At 48.2% G+C, this 23,283-nt stretch overlaps 1 protein-coding gene across 1 annotated transcript in view; it reads right to left on the reverse strand.

The window, feature by feature from the left end:
* CASKIN1 (CASK interacting protein 1) overlaps positions 1 to 23,283 on the reverse strand; it is a 137,569-nt gene that overhangs the window by 7,012 nt on the left and 107,274 nt on the right. The window contains exons 9-16 of the mRNA XM_070955320.1: positions 22,777 to 22,871; positions 21,767 to 21,884; positions 11,551 to 11,655; positions 9,784 to 9,905; positions 9,054 to 9,141; positions 7,775 to 7,872; positions 6,293 to 6,403; positions 2,289 to 2,390 (exon numbers count right to left, since the gene is read on the reverse strand). Of these exons, the coding sequence (XP_070811421.1) occupies positions 2,289 to 2,390; positions 6,293 to 6,403; positions 7,775 to 7,872; positions 9,054 to 9,141; positions 9,784 to 9,905; positions 11,551 to 11,655; positions 21,767 to 21,884; positions 22,777 to 22,871 (839 nt within the window). The remainder of the gene's footprint in view (positions 1 to 2,288; positions 2,391 to 6,292; positions 6,404 to 7,774; positions 7,873 to 9,053; positions 9,142 to 9,783; positions 9,906 to 11,550; positions 11,656 to 21,766; positions 21,885 to 22,776; positions 22,872 to 23,283) is intronic.

Consider the following 23,283-nt stretch of genomic DNA (forward strand, 5'->3'; position numbering starts at 1 on the left):
TCCGTCACTAAATGAACTGTTGTAAGTCAAGGACTACCTGTATTTAAAGGAAGACAGTTCTATGCCACTCTAAAAGAAAAGGAAAGTCAAGTATACAGCTGTCCTTGACTTACGGCTGGTCACTTAGTGACCATTTGAAGTTATGACGCACCTCTGGGAATTGTTATGCTCCGAATCCAAAGTTCCAATGGTCACTCCGCTCCTCCCTGGGTCACATGACCTCATTTTGGGACACTTGGCAACCAGCCTGCATTTTCGGCCATTTGCAGCATCCTGTGGTCATATGACCACATTTTAGAACGGTTTTGCTTAAAAAAACAGCATTCCAGTTTGCAGCAAAACCAGCCCATAGTCAACCATTGGTTCGCTTAACGGCAGTGGCATTCACTTAACGACTGCCACCAAAAAAAGGGGGGGTTGCAAAATCAGGCCAGTCACATGGGTGACCAAGTTTACCAACTGTCATGGCTCGCAAGTGTTGGGCTGGCTCCATTTCGGTGGTAAGGCCAGGTCTACCTGAAAGCCATTCAAGCTTTTCTCCCCTACGGAGGGAATCGGGGTCTTAAAACGAGATTCTCTGCTGAAGGAGGTTGCTTGTCATTTGTACAGGTGGTCCTCGACTTATGACCATAACTGAGCCCAAAATTTCTGTTGTTCAGTGAGACATTGGTTCAGTAAGTTTTCTCCCATTTTATGACCCTTCTTGCTACAGTTCTTAAAGTGAATCACTGTACTTCTTAGCAATACGGTTGTTAAGTGACTCTGACTCATGGGTGAAATGCTCCCGATTCGGACTGGATCGCCCATGCTGGTAGCGATGGAGGTGGGTGGTTTGGAGAACCGGTAGCAAAAATCCCTGCTCCACCCCCCACCCCCCATACCCAGCTGAGCCACACAATCATCAGAGGCTTTTTTTTTTACTTTTAAAAGCATTTTTTCTACAACCTCTGGCCAAAAAATGCTTTTAAAAGTTAAAAAAAAAGCCTCTGATGATCGCGCGGCTCAGCTGGGATTCTCAAAGGCTTTTAAAAGCATTTTTTCTACAACCTCTTCAGAGGTTTTAAAAAATGCTTTTAAAAGCCTCTGAGGATCCCAGCTGAGTTGCCTGATTGGCAGAGGCTTTTTTAAAAAGGCTGAGGCAACTCAGCTTGGATCGTCAGAGCCATGTAAAAAAAATAAAAAGCCTTTCCCGAAGAGGTTGTAGAAAAAATGGTTTTAAAAGTTAAAAAAAAAAAATTGGCCACACCCACCCAGTCATATTACCCCCACCACCAAGCCACACCCACAGAACCGGTAGTAACAAATTTTAGATTTCACCACTGCTCTGACTCCCCTATTGACTTTGCTTGTCAGAAGGTCACAAAAGGGGATCACGGACCCCGGGACACTGCAACCGTCATAAATAAGAGCCAATTGCCAAGCATCTGAATTTTGATCATGTGACTGTGGGGATGCTGCAATGTTCTAAGTGCCAAAAACTTATAAGTCATTTTTCTCAGCACCGTTATAACTTGTGAACAGTCACTAAATGAACTGTTGTAAGTCGAGGACTAACTCTATTTGTTAAATGGAGGAGATTTCTGCATGATCCTGATGGAAGACTTCTAGCAGTGAAGGAAAGTCTGAATCATAACGTTGCCTCTCCCCGAGTTGAACCACGATGTGAATTCTGCTTTCAGATGGTCTGCAGAAAAGCAAAATCTCTGCCGTGCTTCAGAGACCACGCCAGGAGCAGATGCAAAATTGTGCAAGACACCAGCAAACCAACAGCTGCTGCTGACATAGTCTGGGAATTCTGGACATTTTAGGTCAGTGTCAACCCTGAAACTGACCTGACCGAAGCCATTTTGAAGCTTCAGTGTTGCCACACTGGAGCCGAGGGATACAGAGGGGGGAATAGAGATAGCTGGGGTTTTGTAGCCAAAACAAAATACTTTCTCCTGGGAACCAAGGACATTCTCACACTTGGTCAGAGAGAGAGAGAGAGAGAGGAGGCGTGATGTTACCAGGCGGCATCCTGATTGGACCCTGTGACTGATCGCTTGAGGAAGGGGAAAAACTTTCAATTAGGTGAAAACTGTGGGAAACATCAGAGTCGGTTTTCACCAGCACTGTGCCAATATGATATATCCAATAAAACTATTCCTTGAGGAATCTACCTGCCTCGGAGTTTTGTTTGCTATGGCTGTATTACTTGGAACCCTGACAGTTAGGGATTCCCACCTCAGGGCGATAAACCCGGCCTACACCTCCCCACCTCAAATGCAGCAAGATATGAGGCCGCTCACCGGCTTGTATTCTGGAAGCCACTCGGGAATGTTCAGGTTGTTGATCTCAGAGGCGATCTTCTTTCGGTGTCCCGGCTTGGTAACCCCAATGGCCGTCAGGTCCTAAATCAAAAAGAATCATTCGAGTCCCAGAAAGCAACAGGCACACATTAACCTCAAAAGCATTTGGAATCAATAGAATATTTGTAGCTCAGGATTGAATTGTGGGGTCCTTGGTGCTCCCTGACCTTGGATGTTTTCTTGCAGACGTTTCATGACCCAACTAGGTAAGATCATCAGTGCTGCAAAACAGGAGGGTTTGCTTCTCATCTTTTTTTATATATACTAGTGGCTTGCCCTGTCATTGTCGGTCGGAGTGTTGTTGTTGGTTCCTTGATTAGGGTGTTGTTTACTGATTATCTGAGTTGGTAATTCCTTGATTGGGATATTGCTTTTTTTATTGTTGGTCAAGTGCAGGGGTCAGCAACCTTGAACACTCATAGAGCCACAAAGGTCCTAACCAAAAGCCCCCTGTTCAATTCTGGAGCCAACTGGAAGTCCAGTTACCCCACCATAGAGTCTCCTACTAGTGTGGCGTCCTTTTTCCTCTGCTGACCGGAAGTCTGGTTCCCCTACCATAGTCTTCTCCTAGCGCGGCATCCTTTTTCCTCTACCTGTCCTAACCGAAAGCCCTATTAATTGTGGCGCTGACTGGTGACGGAGTCGCAGCACAGGGATGAAAGAGCTACATGCGGCTCCAGAGCTGTGGGTTGCTGATCCCTGGTCTAGTGTTAATCCTGATGTTAATCTCTGCTCATCTGGCTGTTGATTGTTGGCAAGGAGGTGTTTTGGGTTTTTTGTTTCCTTTTTGGCTTTTTGATGGTCTCATTTGACTGGTGTGTAGATGTTGTTTATCTCTATGTGTCTGTTGATGGCTGATTTGTCTGAGTGCCAGGCTTTCAGGAATTGTGTAGCGCAGGGGCCTTTCTGGCTTGGCAAACCAGCAGGGGGGAGGGGATGGTTCTCTGAGCGGCGGGTGGGTGTACAAATGTGCACAACTCCATTTGCACAAGTGCCTGCTCTGCTCATGCAAATAGAACTTCGCACATGAGCGAGCCACCCGCCACTTGCGCAAGTAGAGCTTCAGGCCTGTGCACGCTCACCCTCTAAGCTTGCATGGCCCGGTTCTGAAATGGGCCACAGCCTGGGGATTGGGGACCCCTGCTCTAGCATTTTTGGACTAAGCTTGGTCTGGGAATGGCTGTGGAGGCCCAACCACATAGAAAATAAAGCTGCACCATCACCATATACATGGAGTAAGGCAAAGTCAAGCTGGCTCCTGGGATGTCACATCGTTTCATGGCCTTTTCAGGATGCTTGTTCACTTCCCAGCCTAGCCAACCACTTTCACAGCCTTTCATTAGCCTGCAAAGCAGTGGTGGGTTGGTCCCGGTTCGGACCAGGAGCAAGAACCGGTAGTAAAACCGGCGGGAGGCTCCGCCCACTGACCCGGATGACATCAGAAGTGATCTGCGCATGCACAAGCACGATGCAAACCGGTAGTAAAGGTAAGTAGAACCCACCCCTGCTGGAAATGCCACATTTCCAACATCTGGCCATGGTCTCCAGAGGATAAGGTCCTTATTCTTCACACCCTTGTCCAAATTTGTCCCTGCCTCCCTACCGCCCAGAGTCCCTTGGGTGAGGTGGGCAGTGTAAAGATGTGATAAGTAAATAAAATAAAATCCCCATTTACTTTTTCAGTTTTCTGTCCCTCTTTATTCTTGACCAATGAGTGACTGAATACACTAGGCCAGATTTTTGCCTTTCTATTTTTGCTTTAGCAACATTTCTTATTTACATCTTTCAAAATGTTGGAGCTTCATGACTCTTTCAGTCTATTATTCTTAAAACATATTTACAATGGTTTAGCTTCTAGCATGGGACACCATGTGGTCTTCCATCCCAATTTTAAGCTGACCTGATTCTCCTTAGATTCTGATACCAAACAAGCTCAGAAAAGGGTAGCTATGCAGTGTCCCCTGTCACTTCTTTTCAGGGTCTGGGCCCCCCACCCACTCTCCCACCCACCCAGGCATGTTACAACCAAATTATTTGCAGGAGCACCACTTCAGGTGACATCTAGCTGACCATGGTTGATCTTGTGAAAGTTAAGAAGAGTTAAATCCAGATGGAGGACAACTAGTCAGTTCTAGAACTACCGGCTAGGCTGGGAAGCCAAAACACATCGCAAAAAGTGTTGGCAGAGGGCGTAACGCTACTTGCCAAAAAATCTGCTCGGGTGGATTTTGCAAATCGCCAGGAATGAATCGGAACTCAAGGAAGATTTTTTTTTCCCTCCAAGAATGACTCATGTTCTATTTAAGTTTTTTAAAAACAGACTTCATAAGCTCACTTTGGAGAGGAACAGAAGGTGCCTAAGAAAGGAAATTAAGCCTCTTACAATCATACCGTGTTTCCCTGAAAATACGACCTATCCCGAAAATAAGCCCTAGCTTGATTTTACGTGTGCGCCTAATATAAGCCCTACCTCAAAATTAAGCCCTAGTTAAGACCCTGCCCACTCCATCCCACCATCTGGTTGTACTAGGTGGGGCAAAGCGCATGCATAAGAATCAAGCTAGGGCAGGCGGGAGCTGCCCCACACACCCGCTTACCTTAGCACCACCACAGCCAGGCCTCCCATATCCTGACACCTGTTGTGCTGCTCTCTGACTTCTGCCACCACTTGCCGCCAGATGCCGCATGGTGCATTGAGCCAGTGCCGCCGCTCGCGGCTGGAGGCAACATGGCACATTGCACCGGTACTACCGCTCATGCATACAATGGCACAACACACCATGCGGTCTCCTGCCACAAGCAGCAGCACTGGCGCGATGCACCACATGGCATCTGGCTGCAAGTGGCTGCAGAAGAAGTCAGGCAGCAGCGTGACAGGTGTTGGGCATGGGAGATCTGGCTGCGATGGTTCTAAGGTAAGCGTGTAAGACTTCCCCCCAAAATAAGACCTGGTGCATTGGGGCCTAAAAGAAAATAAAACCGGGTCTTGTTTTCGAAGAAACATGGTAATTAGTAATGGTAGAGGTTTCTCCTGTCCAGTCGTATCTAACTCTGGGGGGGGGGCTCATCTCCGTTTCTTAGCTGAGGGAGCCAGCATTGTCCGATGACATTTCTGCGGTCATGTGGCCAGCATGACAACATATCGCAGCACAGAGCATATGGCGAAACGTGGAACACAGTTGCCCTTCCACCGAAGAGGTACCTATTTATCTACTCCCATTTTCATTCTTTCAAACTGCTAGGTGGGCAGGAGCTGGGGCAAGAGCTGGAGTCTACCCCATTGCATGGTGTTTGGGTCTCAAACCTGGGCTGTGAGCTTTCCAACTGATGACTCAGCTTCCTAACCCCTGATTCATTGCGCCCCAACAATCATCATAATACCTGCACTCTAAAATGGGGAAACCTTTTCTTCCTTCCTACAGTTCCAGTGACAGGTATCGGAGCTAGGAGCGAGTGCCAGGCGAGTCAACAAAAACCAGGATGGAAGTATCCAGCATTAAAAACAGGCCGAATTTTGATTCTGCCCCTGTGGCCACCATCCTGCCTTTTTTAAAACCATCCTTTGTGGGATACCTGGCCATTAGGAGGCCGTTCCTCTTTTTTCCTGCCGAACAAATGAGTTTAAAAGGTCTCCAAAGAACAAAGTACATCCAAGAACTGGGTTGGTCAGCTGCAATTTGGTTTCTTATTCATCATTTTGAGTGGAGATGCTCCCACCCAAGTAGTCGCTGGTTACGGTCAACACATTTATCTGAGGCGCGTTAGCTTTGCTTTTTTAAAATTCTCACTTCTAACATTTAAAAATAGAACAGTTCTTTTAGAAATCGTATCAGGATTCTCCCTCCACTCCGCCAGCCCCTTCCTGAACTGAGCGCTGAGCGGCCAACTCCTTCGTCCTCCCACCTCCCCACCCCCACCCCGATTTTCTCAGCAAGAGCCCTCACCTCGGGGGTCATCCGGCTGATCGTGGGAATGTCATAACCAGCGTTGATGAAGTTGGAGGCGTAGAGTTGCAGCTGAAACTTGTACAGCCACTGGTAGACGGCCTCTGAGCTCTGGGTGGGAAGAGGGGGCCAGGTCATTATTTACAGGTATTACGTCTCTTTAGAACACCCAGAATCCCCTGCCTGAATGCCTGACGGAGGGAGGTTTTGATCACAGCAGTTCTTATTTTTTTCCCTATCCTTAATGATGTTTGTGGTCTTCCTTCCAGCCTCGTCACTAAGATCCCCGTCACTATTTTGGGACCTCTTCCTACCTGCAGAATCTGTCTCCTTGCAAGAAAGCCACCTGTTTTTTAAAACCAGCTGCAGTTTCCTCCCCTTCCTTCCTTCCTTCCTTTCCACATTTATCTCAGTCAGATCTGAGGAAGGGGTTTAATAAACCTGAAAAGGCAACCATTTAAAAAAAATGGGTCTCATAAATGGAATCGTATCCTACAGCTCCGGCCAGCTCTGTCCTTTTCCGCAGCATCTCGACTGTCTCATGAAAAACAGGTGAAGCCGAGACAAGCAAAGACAGCATCCTTCCCCAGATTACCCACCACAAGTAGGCAAGTGGGGCACAGCCAAGTTCCTCTGGGGGCAGGGGAAGATCGAGGTAAAGGAAGAGCTGCCCCCCTGGACACTGCCAGCTACAAAACGGCAACCCTGCCTTGCTTTTGGGTGCTCCTCCAAATTTTTGCAGCCCAGAGATGGCATCCTTAACCAAGCTCTCCCCTCCCCCATCTCCTCTCCTTTCCTTTACTATAGATTGGAAAAGTCAGTTTGTACATAAAAGGGCTGCCAGCTCAATTCCAGAAGAGAACCAAGGCTTGATCTGAGCCATGTCCAGCCTGTCTCTGAACTCTACCAGGCCACGTTTTTTGCCAGCTCGTTTTCCCCAGGCTTTATTCGGAATTCCAAAATGAATGAGACTTGAGGCGGGAAGTTACCTGGTAGCTTAGCAGACTGATAGCATTGTGATTAACACCAGCTGCCTGCAATTACTGTAAGTTCTAATCTCACCAGGCTCAAGGTTGATTCAGCCTTCCATCCTTTCTAAGGTAGGTTAAATGAGGACCCAGTTTGTGGGGGCAATAAGCTGACTTTGTATAAATATATACAAAAGTATGAAGGCTATTGCTTAGCGCATTGTAAGCCGCCCTGAGTCTCCGGAGAAGGGCGGCATATAAATCTAATTAATAATAAAAAAGTGGTGGAGAACAAGGAGGACAAAATGTGTACTTTTAAATACCTTCAACCCTCATCTGTCCCTCAAAACACTCCCATCCTCCCCTATAAGTCCAACCAAAAAGATTGCAGCTTGCTGCCCCCCACCTCCCCACCCAAGGAATGCCGTGGGCTGCAGGGACCCTCGGGGCACTCTTGTCCAGCTCTGTCCTGCTCCACCTGCTTCAGAAGCTGCTCAGGGATGCCCAAACTTGCCTTCCCCTCGGACTGCGGCTCCACCTTCTTGACCTGCTGCTCTCCATATGACTGGCTGGGGTACGGTGCGCTGCCCAATCCTGGGGTCCTGGAAGAACCTGTCACAGAGCAGGCAGGAATTCTCAGCGCATCAGAACATTAGAAGGAGCTTCACATGCCAAAAAGACCCTGACTACCCCATGGGCACATTCCCTGGCAGGGCAAGATGGCCGGCCACAGGACATTTTTGAGAAACGGACTAGTGTGCAGGTGCCACAGCATAGGTGGCTTGTCTGAGTGTGGGTCCCTGTCAGCCTCTCACACCTGGACCTGCGCAGGTGCTCTGTTTCCTTTCAAGCCAGAGAAGAGGCAAAGGGGAGATGGGAGACCCAGCTGCACTCGGGTAGCATCTTCCTCCCACCAAACAGGTAGTAGAAGATCAAGATGGCAGCCAAGGTGACCTTGATGTCCCCCAAATCATGTTCTACTGTCAAACCCTCAACAAGGATTCCAACCCACTTCCAGTCCAGCTAAGACGCAAGGTCTCCGGCTGGATCCAAGGGCTACCAAGACCTCCGGCATTAGGCTGGCAACCACCCCTTCAACCTCGGGAGGGAGGAAGACCGTAAGTGGGCCCAGAGATTTCCAGCTTTGTGACTCCAGAAAAGGGCAGCTCCAAAGCTGTTGCACAGACAACACAGATCCACAACGCGGCCAGCATCTCGGGAGAACAACCCTGAACAGCACAGATCAGAGCAGCCCGGTGGCTGCCTTCTGCCCCTCACTCCAAATCAAGAAAGCCCCTTCCCCAAGTGAGGGTCTTGACACACCATCCAAGATCTCAAGACGGAGGGCACTGCAGAAAGCAGCCTTTGCTGACACCCCCCCCCACTCAACCCCCTCCTGCCACCCGGGAGCTCTTGAAATGATCCATCGAGGGGAAAAGCGAAGAGCAGAGCAGCTCCTCGCTCCTGGGGGGGGGAATGACACTCCAAACCCAATCAAGGGGGGGTAGTAACACCAACAGGGTGGGGGGGAGACAGACCGTCCTGCGACCAACCGCGCTCTTCGCACAGAAGGCAGCTTGCATGTTCAACAGAGGCGGGGGGGAGAGCTGTCTTGTTTTCCCTTGGCCATCGTGCCCTCCCCCAGTGCTCCCCACTAACCGAAGCAAGCGAAGGGCTGGCAGCAGCAGCAGAAGGAGAGGGTCATGTTCTCCAGGAGAAGCCGCTGGTCCTGGAAATAAGAAAGGCTCCCGTGGGGAGAGAAGGACCAGCTGTCCTCCGGAGCATCCACGCACCTGCGGGTGTCTCCACCGCCTTGGCAGGCCCGTCGCTCACAGCAGATTCTTGCACAGACGCCTTCTGGGAAAGGACAGTTGCCAGCAGCTGAGAAATTGGGGGAGGAACAGCAAGAAAGCGTTAATCAGAAAAGAGCGGCAGGCGAGGAGAGTGGGGGGGGGGGGGCGAATAGAAAAACAGGGACTTGGGAAGCCTGGAGCCAGCCGAGGGAGAATCAGGTGCTTTTCTCCCAGAACTGTGACTCAGTTGGCAAAAGTGGCAAGCTGCAGCACGGAGAGCAAAACGGGTGGCACAATGGCGCTGCCTGCTTGGCATTCGTGGCTGCAGCCGAGCCAGCTTGAAAAGAGAATTCTGGTGCAGGCAGGCCGCAAAAGGGAGATTTGGGAGCTAGCGGCCTGCCCCTCCTCCTCCTGGCCCAGTTTCCCCAGGGAAGGAAGGAGCCCCCTGGGTCACTGGCCAAGCGCATGGCATCGGAAGGGGCGAGCAATCCAATCTGCAACCACTAGGGGGCAGTAGAAGACCAAGCAACGTCAAGGATGCCTAGCTACCTTGTTTGTTTTGGTTTGTAAAATTTATTGGCTGCCCATCTTACCCTGGGCAGCTTACAGTCTTAAAAAGATTAAAAATATACAACTAGACAAAGGCCATTGGGTGAGACTTGGGCTGGAGAGCTCCAGATTTAGTTCTGTGGCACATCCAGCCCTTTGGGGAGCAGGGACTCGGGCTTACCTTCACGCCTTCTGAACCGGGGTGAAGGGCCCCATGGCCTCCGCTTCCAGTGCTCTGGCCGCTGCCCGAGCTCCGTCCACTGGTGATGCTTCCAGTGCTGCCCACGCTGCTGCGGTCGCCTCCTAGCGGGGGGGGGGTAGGGGAAGGCAGTTGGCAGGACAAAGCAAGGGCAGCTCCATCCTATGACCGGCAGCTTTGCTCAGGACTGCTGGCACCCACAACCAAGGACCGGCCGGGATCCCACATGCCTGTTTTCTGGCCACCCCTATCATGCTGCTGAAATTCAGGCAAGCACCAGATAACAGGTAAAATTGCTGTCCGCCCAAAACAGGCACATGGACCAAAATATATATATATCCCTGTTCAGAAAACCCCATTAAACCAAACGCTATCGGAAAGTCTTGAAGCCTTAAATCAGAGGTCTTCAAACTTGGCAGCTTTAAGACTTGTGGACTTCAACTCCCAGAATTCCTCAGCCAGCTTTGCTTGGAATTCCAAGCTTTGCTGGCTGAGGAATTCTGGGAGTTGAAGTCCACAAATCTTAAAGCTGCCATGTTTGAAGACCTCTGCCTTAAATAAAGGGGAAAAAATCCCCCCATCAACTACTAATTCAACTCTATCCTTATTTCCTGTAGGATATCTTAAAATGTTTCCGTAAAGCTCCTTTCTTGAAGTGGACGTTATAGGACAGTGATGGCTAACCTTTTTGCCGTCGCGTGCCAAAAATGGGAGCGCTGGGGGGGGGTCACGCGCTCGTGTGCCCACACCCATAATTCAATGCCCCCCCCAGTGCCCCATGTGCATGCACGCATGACCCCCCATATGCGCGTGCTCCCCTGCTTTTGGCACGCGATGGCAAAAAGGTTACCTGTGGGCCCGGTAGGCCTGCTTTTCTCTCTCCTCAGGCTCCAGAGGCTTTCTTGGAGCCTGGGGAGGGCGAAAACTGCCTTTCCCATCCCCCCGGAGGCCCTCCGGAAGCTGGAAATGGCCTGTTTCCCAACTTCCGGTGAGACTGCAAGGCCTGAAAATCAGCTGGCTAGCGCAAACATGTGCGCTGGAGCTGAGCTATGGCAATGCTCGCATGCCCACAGATATGGCTCCGCGTGCCACCTGTGGAACGCGTGCCATAGGTTTGCCATCACGGTTATAGGAGGAAAACCAGGCACCTTCCTCTACAGTTAGTCGGAGATCAGGAGGCACCTGGCAGCATTTTATCCAGTTCACAAACTTCATTCAGAGGCAGAAATTTTTCCGAGCTGCAACTCCTCCTGACTTCTTCGTTTTGGGGTCTTGACTTGCCATCCCTCACTTTGTATAAAGCTCCAGGTTGGAGAGAGGGATATTAACAGTAACCGAGTTGGAAGGGACCTTGGAGGCCATCTAGTCCAACCCCCTGCTCACGCAGGAGACTTATACTAGGGATTCGAACTGCCGACCTTTCTGATCGACAAGCTCAGTGTCTTAGCCACTGAGCCACCTAGCCAGGCTATTAAAGGAGGGGTTGTGCTTGCCCCACTCCCCAAAAGGCTCCTCTCATCTCCAGTTCAACCTCCTTGGGGAACGGCTGATACAACAATTCTCCATGACACGCACTTCCCACCTTGCATCACGCGTTTGCCTCTCCCCATCAGCCAGACACTGCCCAAACTCCCCACATGGCCTCCCCTCAGGGGAACACACTCCCACCCCACGCCCAGCCAGTCTCTCGGGATGCCCCTTGAATCCCTGCAGCCAGCTTGTCCCCCCCGCCCCCCCTTCTCCTCCTACCTGCGAAGGGTTTCCGGAGCACCCAGATTTCTTCTGCGGGGGCTGGCGTGGTTGCAGAGCTGCCGGGGGACAAGTGGGATGGGCTGGCATCCGACCCCCGGGAGCCTTTGAGGTCAAAGATAGCACCACGATCCAGAAAAGGGAGGGAGAGAAAAAGAGAGAGAAAGAAGTGAGAGAAGAAGACAATGTTGCATGACGAAGAGGGGTTTTTGGGGAAGTTTCGGCAGCATCCTCTGGACCCCAAACCAAGCCCCAGACAAGAGGGAGTAACTTGTCGGAGAGGGTCTTGGCTTTTGCCACTATTTTTGACCTCACAAAGTCTAAGAGAGTCAATATAAGAGCTGTGGTGGTGCAGTGGCTAGAATGCAGTATTGCAGGCTAATTCTGCCCACTCCCCGCAGTTCGATCCTGACCAGCTCAAGGTTGACTCAGCCTTCCGTCCTTCCAAGGTCAGTAAAATGAAGACCCAGATTGTTGGGGGCAAGAGGCTGACTCTGTCACCCGCTTAGAGAGGGCTGTAAAGCACTACAAAGTGGTATATAAGTCTAAGGGCTATTGCTATTTGCAAAGGGTGAAGCCCAGCTTGGCTAATGCTGCTCCACTGGCATCCAGGCTGCCCACATCATACTTGTGGCTGTTGGGACCAGGGCAGTAGTTCTCAACCTTTTCTTCACCATAGACCCCATTTAAATACCATTTTTGGCACGGACCATGGCCACAGACCTCCAAAATTTAAATCATAACATTTCTTCAAGCCTTCATGGACCCCATGACGACATCAGCCCCCCCCCCCAGTCCACAGACCATAGTTTGAGAACAGTAAATTAAGGGATCTTGACCAAGGGGAGGGGTCTGCAAAGGCTACAGTCACTTAAGACTTGTGGACTTCAACTCCCAGAATTCCTCAGCCAGCCATGTAGGTAACTTTCTTAATAGATGGTGGGTATGCAGTAAGCGTAATATATCTTGACTTCAGCAAAGGGAAACAAAGGGAAACAAAGAGCTGGCTGAGGAATTCTGGGTGTTGAAGTCCACAAGTCTTAAAGTTGGCAAGGTTGGAGACCCCTGACCTAATCCATACTTTAGATAACTGATGGTTTCCCTAATCTGCTCTTTGTGGCTTGCTCTGCACACCTGAAGCTCAGCTGTCGTGGCTGACAAGACACTGACTAAAAAACCACATCACCAAGCTCATTTTTTTTTAAAGCAGGAAAACCAACAGTGTGAAAAAGTCCTTTCTTGACTCCCCTGTAGTCAGTCAAAGGCTCCTGGGGAAGAAAAACCGATCTCTCGGGCCAATGGTGTTTTGTGAGCTGAATGCAGTGGCCGTCCTGATTGTGTTTCTGCGGGCACTGAGCGCCCCTGGAAGAGGATGCAGACCCAAGGGAGAAGCCCATCCCACGACTGTGGAGCCTGGCAAGGAAATGGGGACTCCCATCAAGTTCCTCCCCCCCCCAAAAAAAGAGCGCCTGTAGCCACACTACTGCAAGTGCTGTGCTCCAAATCAGTTCGGATGGAAAAATCCAGAGCTGAGTAATGCTACACCAGAAGGGAGTTTGATTCACTTCCTCTCGTGCTCCAGCCTGCCTTCCTGGTGTGGCACCATCCAGATGTGCTGGCATTTTGGGTGTTGCAGTCCCAATGTAAATGGATGCAGCAGGATGGGAGCTCTAAAACATCAGAGGCCCAACCTCTGGGGACTGAGCTGGCTGGTAAAGAGGAGGAAAAGAGCTGTCTGCAAGGAGTGTAAATCCTTCCATTCCCCACCATCCAGAGCTGAAGAAGCTTCTTGGATGAAAAGCAAAACGTCTTCAAAGAAAAATTAGGAAGTCCAGTTGCGTCTTGAAAAAGCACCTTTGGGACAACCGTGACCTGGATGATGGAGAACCTCCGTAGACATTCAGGACAGTGGTGAAATCCAATTTTTTTTACTACCAGTTCTGTGGGTGTGGCTTGGTGGGCGCGGTGTGGCTTGGTGGTGTGGCAAGGGAAGGATACTGCAAGATCTCCATTCCCACCCCACTCCAGGGAAAGGATACTGCAAAATCTCCACTCCCACCCCACTCCAGGGAAAGGATACTTCAAAATCCCCATTCCCTCCCCACTCTTGGGAGAAGGATATTACAAAATCTCCATTCCCACCCTGGGACCAGCCAGAGGTGGTATTTGCTGGTTCTCTGAACTGCTCAAAATTTCCGCTACCGGTTCTCCAGAACCTATCAGAACCTGCTGGATTTCACCCCTGATTCAGGAGGAAAAGAGGGTTTTCTGTCTATTCTTACGGAAAGTCCACAATGGGGGAACCCTGGTGCACCCTTTATTAATTAAAACAGTGTTTCTCAAACTTGGCCACTGGAAGATGGGTGGACTTCAGCTCCCCGAATTCTCCAGCCAGCAAAGCTGCCATTTTGCTAGCTACGCATTGCAAGCTGATAGCCTGACATTAGCAAGTGGGGGAGGGAACGGAGGGAGGACAGATTGGAACGTAGGGAGGAATTGGGGGAGGGGAGGATCGGAATCATGCTGGGCCAGGCCGAAGCATGAGACGCAGCAACCAGCCCAAGGTCAACCATCGGAATGCAGAGCTGGAAAGCACACGAATTGAGGGTCCATTACCCAAACAATATATGAGCACCTAATTGGACAGTGACTAATAACGGGGATAGCCGGGGAAAAGGGAAAGTTAATTGTACTGTTTTGCACGCGAAAACACCAGATCCGGTTTCGCTACTTCTGTAACCACCTTTAGTAAAGTAGACTCCTGGTGAACAATGGGCCAGGTGTCCTTCTTTGCTAGATGACGAGTGGGACGGTTGACATCTTCAAGTTGTCAAGTTTGAGAAACACTGGATTAAACACTTGTGAAAACAAGACCCCAAATCCTTGAAGAAGCACCCAGGGCCTGCGAGGGTTGGCTCGGGTAGTGGAAGGTCAGGGAAGGGAGATGACAAAATGATAAAAGGATCAAGAAAACAAAACAGAAGCCAAGGCTTACACACTTGCTCTCACACCCCTTCTCTTCCCCTGGGACGTCCGCAGGGCATGGCCAAGGAACTCAAGAGAGCCATGACAGCATAACAAGCAGAGAGAGATTTGATTGCACCATGGTGGCGCCATCTTGACTTTTCTGGCCATCCTCTGCAGTCTCTGCCTTCTCCTATTTCTCAAACCACACACTCCAAATGCCTTCCCCAGCCACTTCCTGTATGTGCCTCCAAATTCAGTTTTCTCCTGGAAGTAATTTCTGGAGTAATTCCTGGCCCTCCACCCTCCACCCCATCTGCACCTACCATTCTCACCTGGGCAAAATGATCTAGATAGCTGGCCGTTGGTTTAGCCACCCAGTAACTGCTCATACATAATTTAATTTTATCGATAATTTTATTCATCACTCATGCTATGTGTTTTTAAAATAATTCACTGCTCTCATGTTTTATATTTTGATAGACATTTTATATGCCATTTTGTGATTTATTTATGCAGTAATGTTATATTTTGTTATGCCATACAACATATACTGTATATGATAGATAGATAGATAGATAGATAGATAGATAGATAGATAGATAGATAGATAGGGATGGATGGATTTTATTTATTATTTATTTATTAGTTCAATAAATGGAAAGTTCAAGGGATGGATGGATGGAGATAGATAAGATAGATAGATAGATAGATAGATAGATAGATAGATAGATAGATAGATAGATAGATAGATAGATAGATAGAAGATAGTTTGAGGTAGATGATAGATAGATAGATAGATAGATAGATAGATAGATAGATAGATAGATAGATAGATAGATAGATAGATGGAGATAGAAGGTAGATGGATGGATGGATGGATGGAGATAGATAGATAGATAGATAGATAGATAGATAGATAGATAGATAAAGATAGATAGATAGATAGATAGATAGATAGATAGATAGATAGATAGATAGATAAAGAAGTTCTTTTTACAGATGCGGGCAGATGGCAACTGAAGACATTAGAAACGCTGTTGGAAGAAGGGATTAATTTAACTTGGTTACAGTATAATCAACTTCAATTGAGATGGAAAGAGGACCAAAAAACTGGTATAATGATGTATGAAGGAGAATTGGTTAGACATATAAAAGAGAAAGGTCCAATGCATATTAAAAGGGTTTATAATGTTTTGTTAGAAAGGGATTCAGAAACTGAACTGGTTAAAGATTGTATGATAAAGTGGGCACAAAATTTTGCAGAACCAGTGATGTTGGAAACATGGGAAAAAATATGGGTTCAGAATGTTAAATTCACACAGTCGCAGAACTTGAGGGAAAACTTTTACAAAATGTTTTATAGGTGGCATTTAGATCCTAAGAAATTATCGTGTATGTATCCTAATGTTCAACCAAAATGCTGGAGATGTGATTGCTTAGATGCCACATATTACCATATGTGGTGGACTTGTAAGAAAGTGAAGTCTTTTTGGATAAAAATTTGGTGGGTCATGCAAAATGTTTTGAAGAAAAAAATTCAGTTCTCTCCACAATTGTTTTTATTGGGTATAGTTAAGGGTTTTACATTGGGTGAAGTAAAGCTGATATTGTATATGATAACAGCAGCGAAATTACTGATAGGTCAATATTGGAAAAATGAAGCTATGCCCACTATTGAAGAATGGACTTTGAAGATGGCCAGTTTTGCAGAGATGGCGAAGATTTCAGCATATCTAAAAGATCGGACACAAGAGACTTATGTATGGGAGTAGAAAAAGTGGATAGATTATGTGCAGAATAAATATCAAACTAGGAAATATCAGATAGCTTTCAACTGAATGTATTATATAGGGATAGAATAATTGAATTGTGAAGATGTGAAAAATATATAGGGAGTGGAGGGGTTCAAGTTTTATAAAATGTGATTTTGATTTGGATTATATTCTATGGAAGTCCTGGGGGGAGGGGAGGGCTAGGGAGGGTTGTGGGGGGGGAATTGGGGAGAAAATGTATTTGTAAAACTTTTTCAATAAAAAAAAAGATAGATAGATAGATAGATAGATAGATAGATAGATAGATAGATAATGATGATAGATATATAGACAGACAAGAGAGAGATGGGGGGGGGAGAGAGAGAGACTGTATGTGTGCTAACACATAACAGAATACAGCACCAATGCATAAAAAGTCACAAAACAGCATATAAAATATCTATCAAAATATTTATCTATATTAGGAAAAAGGGAGTCCTTGGGACCTGCTGGCCTGCGTTGACTTGTATCCGTCTCTCTTCTTTGCTCATTTCCCATTTCTTCATCCTCCACACAGGCCAACAAACACTGCTGGCATTTGAAAAATCCCCAACCTGAGGCAGACACAGGTGAGGCAGGGCAGCATTTTAGGAGCTCACTCAGGAGAGCGACTGCACCCTTAGGGTGTGTTGTCTGCCGTGACAGTTCTCTCCTCCACCGCTTGTCTAAAAGGGGGATTCCCCCCCCCAAATGCTCTGAGAAACCTCTAGCACAATGTCTCTCAGCCTGGGCAAAATTCCAGATGGGTGGATCTAACTCCCAGAATCCTCAGCAATAGTCACATAAACTGAGGGATTCTGGGAGTTGAAATCTATACTTCTGGAGGTTGCCAGCATTGAGAACCACTGTCAAGTGAGATCTTTATTCCCAAAGACAACCCCATTAAAGATCCCAAGGACATTCTTGGAAAAGAAATCCTTGGTGAGTAGTTGACGGAAGCATTGCCCTGCCTCTAGAACAGGGTTCTCCAAAATTGGCAACTTTAAGACTTGTGGACTTCAATTCCCAGAATTCCCCAGCTAACTATGCTGGGTTTAAGTCCACCAGTCTTAAAATAGCTAACATTGGAGAACCCTGAACTAGAAGATCGGCAGGAGGTGGTGAGACCTTTCTGGTGTAGAAGTGGTGGCAGATGGTTGGTCTTAATTCAGGGGTCTCCAACCTTAGCAACTTTAAGACTTGTGGACTTCAACTTCCAGAGTTCCTCAGCCAGCTTTGTTGGCTGAGGAACTCTGGGAGTTGAAGTCCACAGGTCTTAAAGTTGCCAAGGTTGGAGACCCTTGTTCTAATCTACAGGTGTTGGGAATGGCCCTGCCTCCCATGGCAGCCATTTTGTGAAAATACCCCTGAGATGCCCTCAGTGAACCTGGTGTCCTCTCACCGCTGCTGGATCAACCTGCTCCTCATCTTCATCGGCCCAACTACACATGCTTGACCCACAAACGCCTGCATGTGCGAAGCACCCCAAAAGAAACCCTGGCAAAATGAAAATCCGCACAGATATTTGTCAAGGATCAGTGGAAGGACACCCCCTCCCCCAATATGGCCAAAGCATAACAGAACATAACGTAAAAAGGAACCAAGCAATGGAGGGTCTACCTGGATTGGCGCAAGGCCTTTCCGCACCGCCATGGGCAAGCCGGCGGTAGCCGAAGGAACTGAAAAGAGGCTGATGGGGAAGCATTGGAGGCGGAGGCAGGCAATGGAGCTGATGGAGGGGGGGAGAGGAGGAGGAGGAGGAGGAGGAAGGAGGGAGGCCGTTGGGCAGGGCAGCCCCCCCAGCTGGGAGGGAGATGGCTTGATACTGCCCTGGGGAAGGGTCTGCATCCCACGGACCTGACAACAGAAAGACAAGAGGCAACATGAAGTGGATGTTCCAAGCTGGGAGGGAGAGCCAGGAAGGGGGTTATCAGGGGTCCCGCAAGGTGGAAGGAAGGAGCCACACACAACCAAGTGACCAACACACACACACAAACACACACTCCCATTGAAATCTCAGGAGGTTTTTTTGCCATGGCCTCACTAGCAAACCTCTTTCTCTCGCTCTCCTTCAATTTCTCCCCTACTGAAAGGGATACTAATCTCGATTGTACCTGCAGCATGGCTGCAAAATTGTAAGACCTGGGACGCAAAAACTTCTGAGCGTTCCCAAGCCTTCGCCGATTGATTATTGGGTGATTATCATGATAGAAAAATGATGTCTGCAGCCCCGCAGGGGCATTCCTGCTAGCAAAGATGGACGTGCTCGGAGTCACCCTCCCTTGTGGAATGCACTTCGTGAGGTTTAAGGAAACCCCCAGAGTTTCCTTAACCCTCTACCTGGTTTTAAGGCCTCCGTTCCACTCTCCCACCTACTCGCTCTTGAGGATTTAATCTGCCTTCAAAGAAGATTGGGGCTTACAATATTAATTATATGTGTAACAGGATTCTAACAGAATTTAAATAGGATAATCTACTTTTTTTTCCAGCACCAAATCTCTAGTTGCAATAAAGCAAAGTATTAGATTGGGGGAAAAAAATAATAATCAGGAGGAGGGGAGAGGTAAGAAAATTAATTACAAGGCATCCAACCTTGAGAAAATAGGACATGAATATCAGCCAGCTCCAATTGAAGGCTGTGGCTACAAGCGGCTAATTCTTTTTCCTTCAGCTACACAGAGTAAGATTCTGGGGGAGGCCACAGGCTACAGATTACAGAATAAGAGCATTAGAAGGAACTTTGGAGATCTTCTAGTCCAACTCCCTGCTCAAGCAGGAGATCCTAGAGCAGGGGTCTGCAACCTTCAACACTCAAAGAGCCATTTGGACCTGTTTCCCACCGAAAAGAAAACACCAGGAGCCACAAAACCCTTCTTGTGCCTGACTATTTCTTGAGCGGCCACAAAACTAGCATATGTAGTTGAATTAAACATTCTGTTTTCTTCTGAAACTTTTCTTTTCTTGGATTTATCCATGGTTGGTCTACCGGGGGTTTGAAAAGCTCAATAAATCACGTGCCGGCGGGTGTCGCACATTGGCGGTTGTGATGCATATTTTGAGCGACAGGCAGCAGAGGGATGAAAGAGCCACATGCAGCTCCAGAGCTGCAGGTTGCTGACCCCTGTCCTAGACATTCTAGACAAGTAGCTGTCCAATCTCTTCTTACAAGCCTCCAGGGATTCTTGGTTGAGAAACTGAGTTTCCCATTTGCAATTGATCTGGTGCAAAAGATCTTCCTGCCTCGCAAACCTCCAACTAGGGTTTTTGGAGATGGTACCTATCCACCATCACAACTGATGAAGCTTTTTGGAAGAGAAACAAAACTCCTCCTCCTCCTCCTTCTTCCTCCTCCTCCAAAAAACAGTCCAGTTGCTTTTTTGAAAAAAGCACAACAAAGAATGTCTTTTCTGCGCCAACTCAGGAAGCTCAAACTGCCCAAGGAGCTGCTGATCCAGTTCTACAAAGGAATGATTGAGTCTGTCATCTGCACCTCTATAACTGTCTGGTTTGACTCTGCAACCCAACAAGACAGACATAGACTTCAAGGGATAATTAGAACTGCAGAAAAAACAATGGCTACCAACCCGCCTTCCATTGAGGACCTGTATACTGCACGAGTCAAAAAGAGGGCTGTGAAAATATTTACAGACCCCTCGCATCCTGGACATAAACTGTTTCATCTCCTATCCTCAAAACGACGCTATAGAGCACTGCACACCAGAACAACTAGACACAAGGACAGTTTTTTCCCCGAACGCCATCACTCTGCTAAACAAATAATTCCCTCAACACTGTCAATTTACTAAATCTGCACTACTATTAATCTTCTCATTGTTCCTCTCACCCATCTCCTTCCACTTATGACTGTATGACTGTAACTTTGTTGCCTGGATCCATATTGATATTGTTTCCTGATTGCTTATTTGTACCCTATGACTATCACTAAGTGTTGTACCTTATGATTCTTGATGAACGTCTCTTTTCTTTTATGTATACTGAGAGCATATGCACCAAGACAAATTCCTTGTGTGTCCAATCACACTTGACCAATAAAACAATTCTATTCTATTCTATTCTAAAAAGCACCTTTCAGATTCCAGCAAGCAGCCAGAAGAGGGTGCCAGAGAGCTTCCAAAATGCTAAGCCTTCACTGCCCTCTTATGGATGTCTGAATTTTGGCAACTCAGATCTGGTAAATCTAGAGGCAGATTTTTTTTTCAACCTTGGCCACTTGATGTGTGGACTTCAAACTCCCAGAATCCTCCAGATTGGCTGGGGAATTCTGGGCACTGAAGTCCATACATCTTCAAATGACCAAGGCCGAAAAATGATGCTCTAGTCTAGAAGATTGTAACTCTTTTTTTTGCGAAGTGGAAAGGAGCCACAGTCAAGGATACCAGGCCAGGTTTCCACATGGAAAATCCTGAATTCAATTCAAAGATCTGACAAGTACGGCTGCTTTCGAAGCAGACTGGGGTCCTTGCCAACCGAGTGCTTTCTGGGTATGCTGGAACGGGGGGAATGAGTTTGACCATCCCTTCCAGATAGTCTCTCTTTTGGCTCTAGGTCTGCATAGCGTTGGGGAGATTCCTTCCAACCTAGAACTAAGGAGAAACTTCCTGACAGTGAGAACAATCAATCAGTGGATTGGCTTACCTCCAGAAGTTGTGAGTTCTCCATCACTGGAGGCTTTTAAGAAAAGATTGGACAGCCATTTGTCTGAAATAGCATAGGGTTTTCTGCTTGAGCAGGGAGGGAGTTGGACTAGAAGACCTCCAAGGTCCCTTCCCACTCTGTTATTGTCTCTGGCCAAGCTGTCTGGGCACATCTCCAGTGTGTGCTCATTCAAGAAAGAGGCCTTTGCTCCTGAAGCTCTAGAAGCCACTGCCGCCATTCCTGACCGCCTCGGCTGGCTGCCGTTTCACACACCAAGATGGCTCCCAGCTGCCCCCCTTCAAGCCCCATCAGGCCATGGAGCTCTTCAGCCCTCAAGAGATGCTCAGTCGTTGCTGGATTGCACTGGCTGGAATTGGATATCACTGGCTTTCTTTCTTGGTCACATTTTTTACTCTCTGCTTTGAGATTACTTTTAACGGGAGTAAAATAAAACGCATGCGGTATCTGAGCACCCACTGAATGCTTCCAGATGTTAGCCAACCCGGAGTCTGGGGGTGCAGCAATTCTGCTCCCAATTCTCTCTCTTTTTTTGTGGTGAAAAACCAAAGAGACAGGAAATGGAAGGGGGGAAAAGATAGATGCTTAGTGGTGTAAGGAAAGACCGGCTGCTGCCACCAAGCCTAAACTTCTACAATGTATAAAATCCTTATCTGGAAACCCCCAGTCGAAGCAGAGCAAACCCAGGCAGCCAGAAAGAGAGAAACAAGTGAAAAAGCACCCCTCCGCCTGCGTGCCCCTTCACCCTCCAGAAGGCTGGGAAGCCCCTCAGGAGTGATATTTGCCTGTGCGTTTACTGATGGCTTCGACCAGGGTGGACGGGAAGTATCCCACGCGGTCGTTGCCTGTCCTGTTGTCGTGAATGCAGCCTTTCCACCGTCCGTCGGCATGTTGCTCCAGGACCTGTGGGCAGGGCGGAGGAGGGGGGGAGAGAGGAGACAAAGACTGGTCAGTGGCAAGCATCCATTTAGGGCCAAGGGAGCAAGGAATGGCCAGGACACGGTCCCCTGCAAGGGGGAATCAGAAAGTCAAGATGGTGACAGCAAGCTTCAATCAGACAGTTGCAGCCGCCATCTTGATTGTTTTGCCTCCACAAATGTCTCGGCCAGCAAAAACGTGGCCTCTCATCTCCTGAACCCAGAGCCACCCCCAATTGCCATTCTTTACTCTGAATGTGCCCTAGGGAAGGGGTCCCCAGCCTTGGCAACTTTAAGACTTGTGGACTTCAACTCCCAGAATTCCTCAGCCAGCTATTCAACCTGGGCCACTTTAAGATAGCTGGCTGAGGAATTCTGGGAGTTGAAGCCCACAAATCTTAAAGTTGCCAAGATTGGAGACCCCTGTCCTAGGGCATAAGGTTAATACTTATTATTGGTAGTCCTCGAGTTATGACCATAACAGAGCCTGCCCAACACAGTTGTAACTCCTTATTGTCAAAAGGTGGGCCGGTCACATGATTTTACAATCTTTTTGTGGTGGTTGCTACGTGGAGCATGGCTGTTTTTAAGTGAACGCCACAATTTTGGCAAAAAATGAAGTAAATGTCAGTTTGGGGCAAAACCATCCCCAAAAGCAGTCACATCACCTCAGGGCAAGGCAAAGGGCCGCCAATGGGGAGAACGTCCCCCTTGGCGCGGGGTAGGGAAAGACAAGATAGGCAGGGTCCCATATTGTGGGGTCCCCCCAACAGAAGCCTTCAAGCGAGAGCCGGGTATCTGTTGAGGGCAAGGCTGGACCGTGTCCAAGGCCATCTTTGGCCCAGGAGCGTTCGGACTCCGCGCCCACAGGGACTCACCGTGATGATGTCTCCGGCTTTCACATTGAGGCTGGTCAGGTCATAGTTGTTGCAATAATCTTTCATGGCCCTGACCTGCAGGGCAGCCGAAGCGTCTGGGAAAGAAAGAAAGAAAGAAAGAAAGAAAGAAAGAAAGAAAGAAAGAAAGAAAGAAAGAAAGAAAGAAAGAAAGAAAGAAAGAAAGAAGGAAGGAAGGAAGGAAGGAAGGAAGGAAGGAAGGAAGGAAGGAAGGAAGGAAGGAAGGAAGGAAGGAAGGAAGGAAGGAAGAAAGAAAGAGACGGTCAAAAAGATAGACTACCACGATGGTTAGAATGCAGTATTGCAGGCTACTTCTGCTGATTGCCGGCTGCCTGCAATTTGGCAGTTCGAATCTCACCAGGCTCAAGGTTGACTCAGCCTTCCATCCTTCCGAGGTTTATTGCTATTGCTACCTGTACCATCGGCTAGGCCAGGCAGCCCCTGATGTGCTCTGGGCACCCCTTCCCACTGCCAGCCTTGCCCTCTGGG

This window comes from Pituophis catenifer, unplaced genomic scaffold (genome assembly GCF_029215685.1).
Source record: "Pituophis catenifer annectens isolate HBS135680 unplaced genomic scaffold, rPitCat1.0.hap2 SCAF_16, whole genome shotgun sequence".
Classification (NCBI taxonomy): domain Eukaryota; kingdom Metazoa; phylum Chordata; class Lepidosauria; order Squamata; family Colubridae; genus Pituophis; species Pituophis catenifer.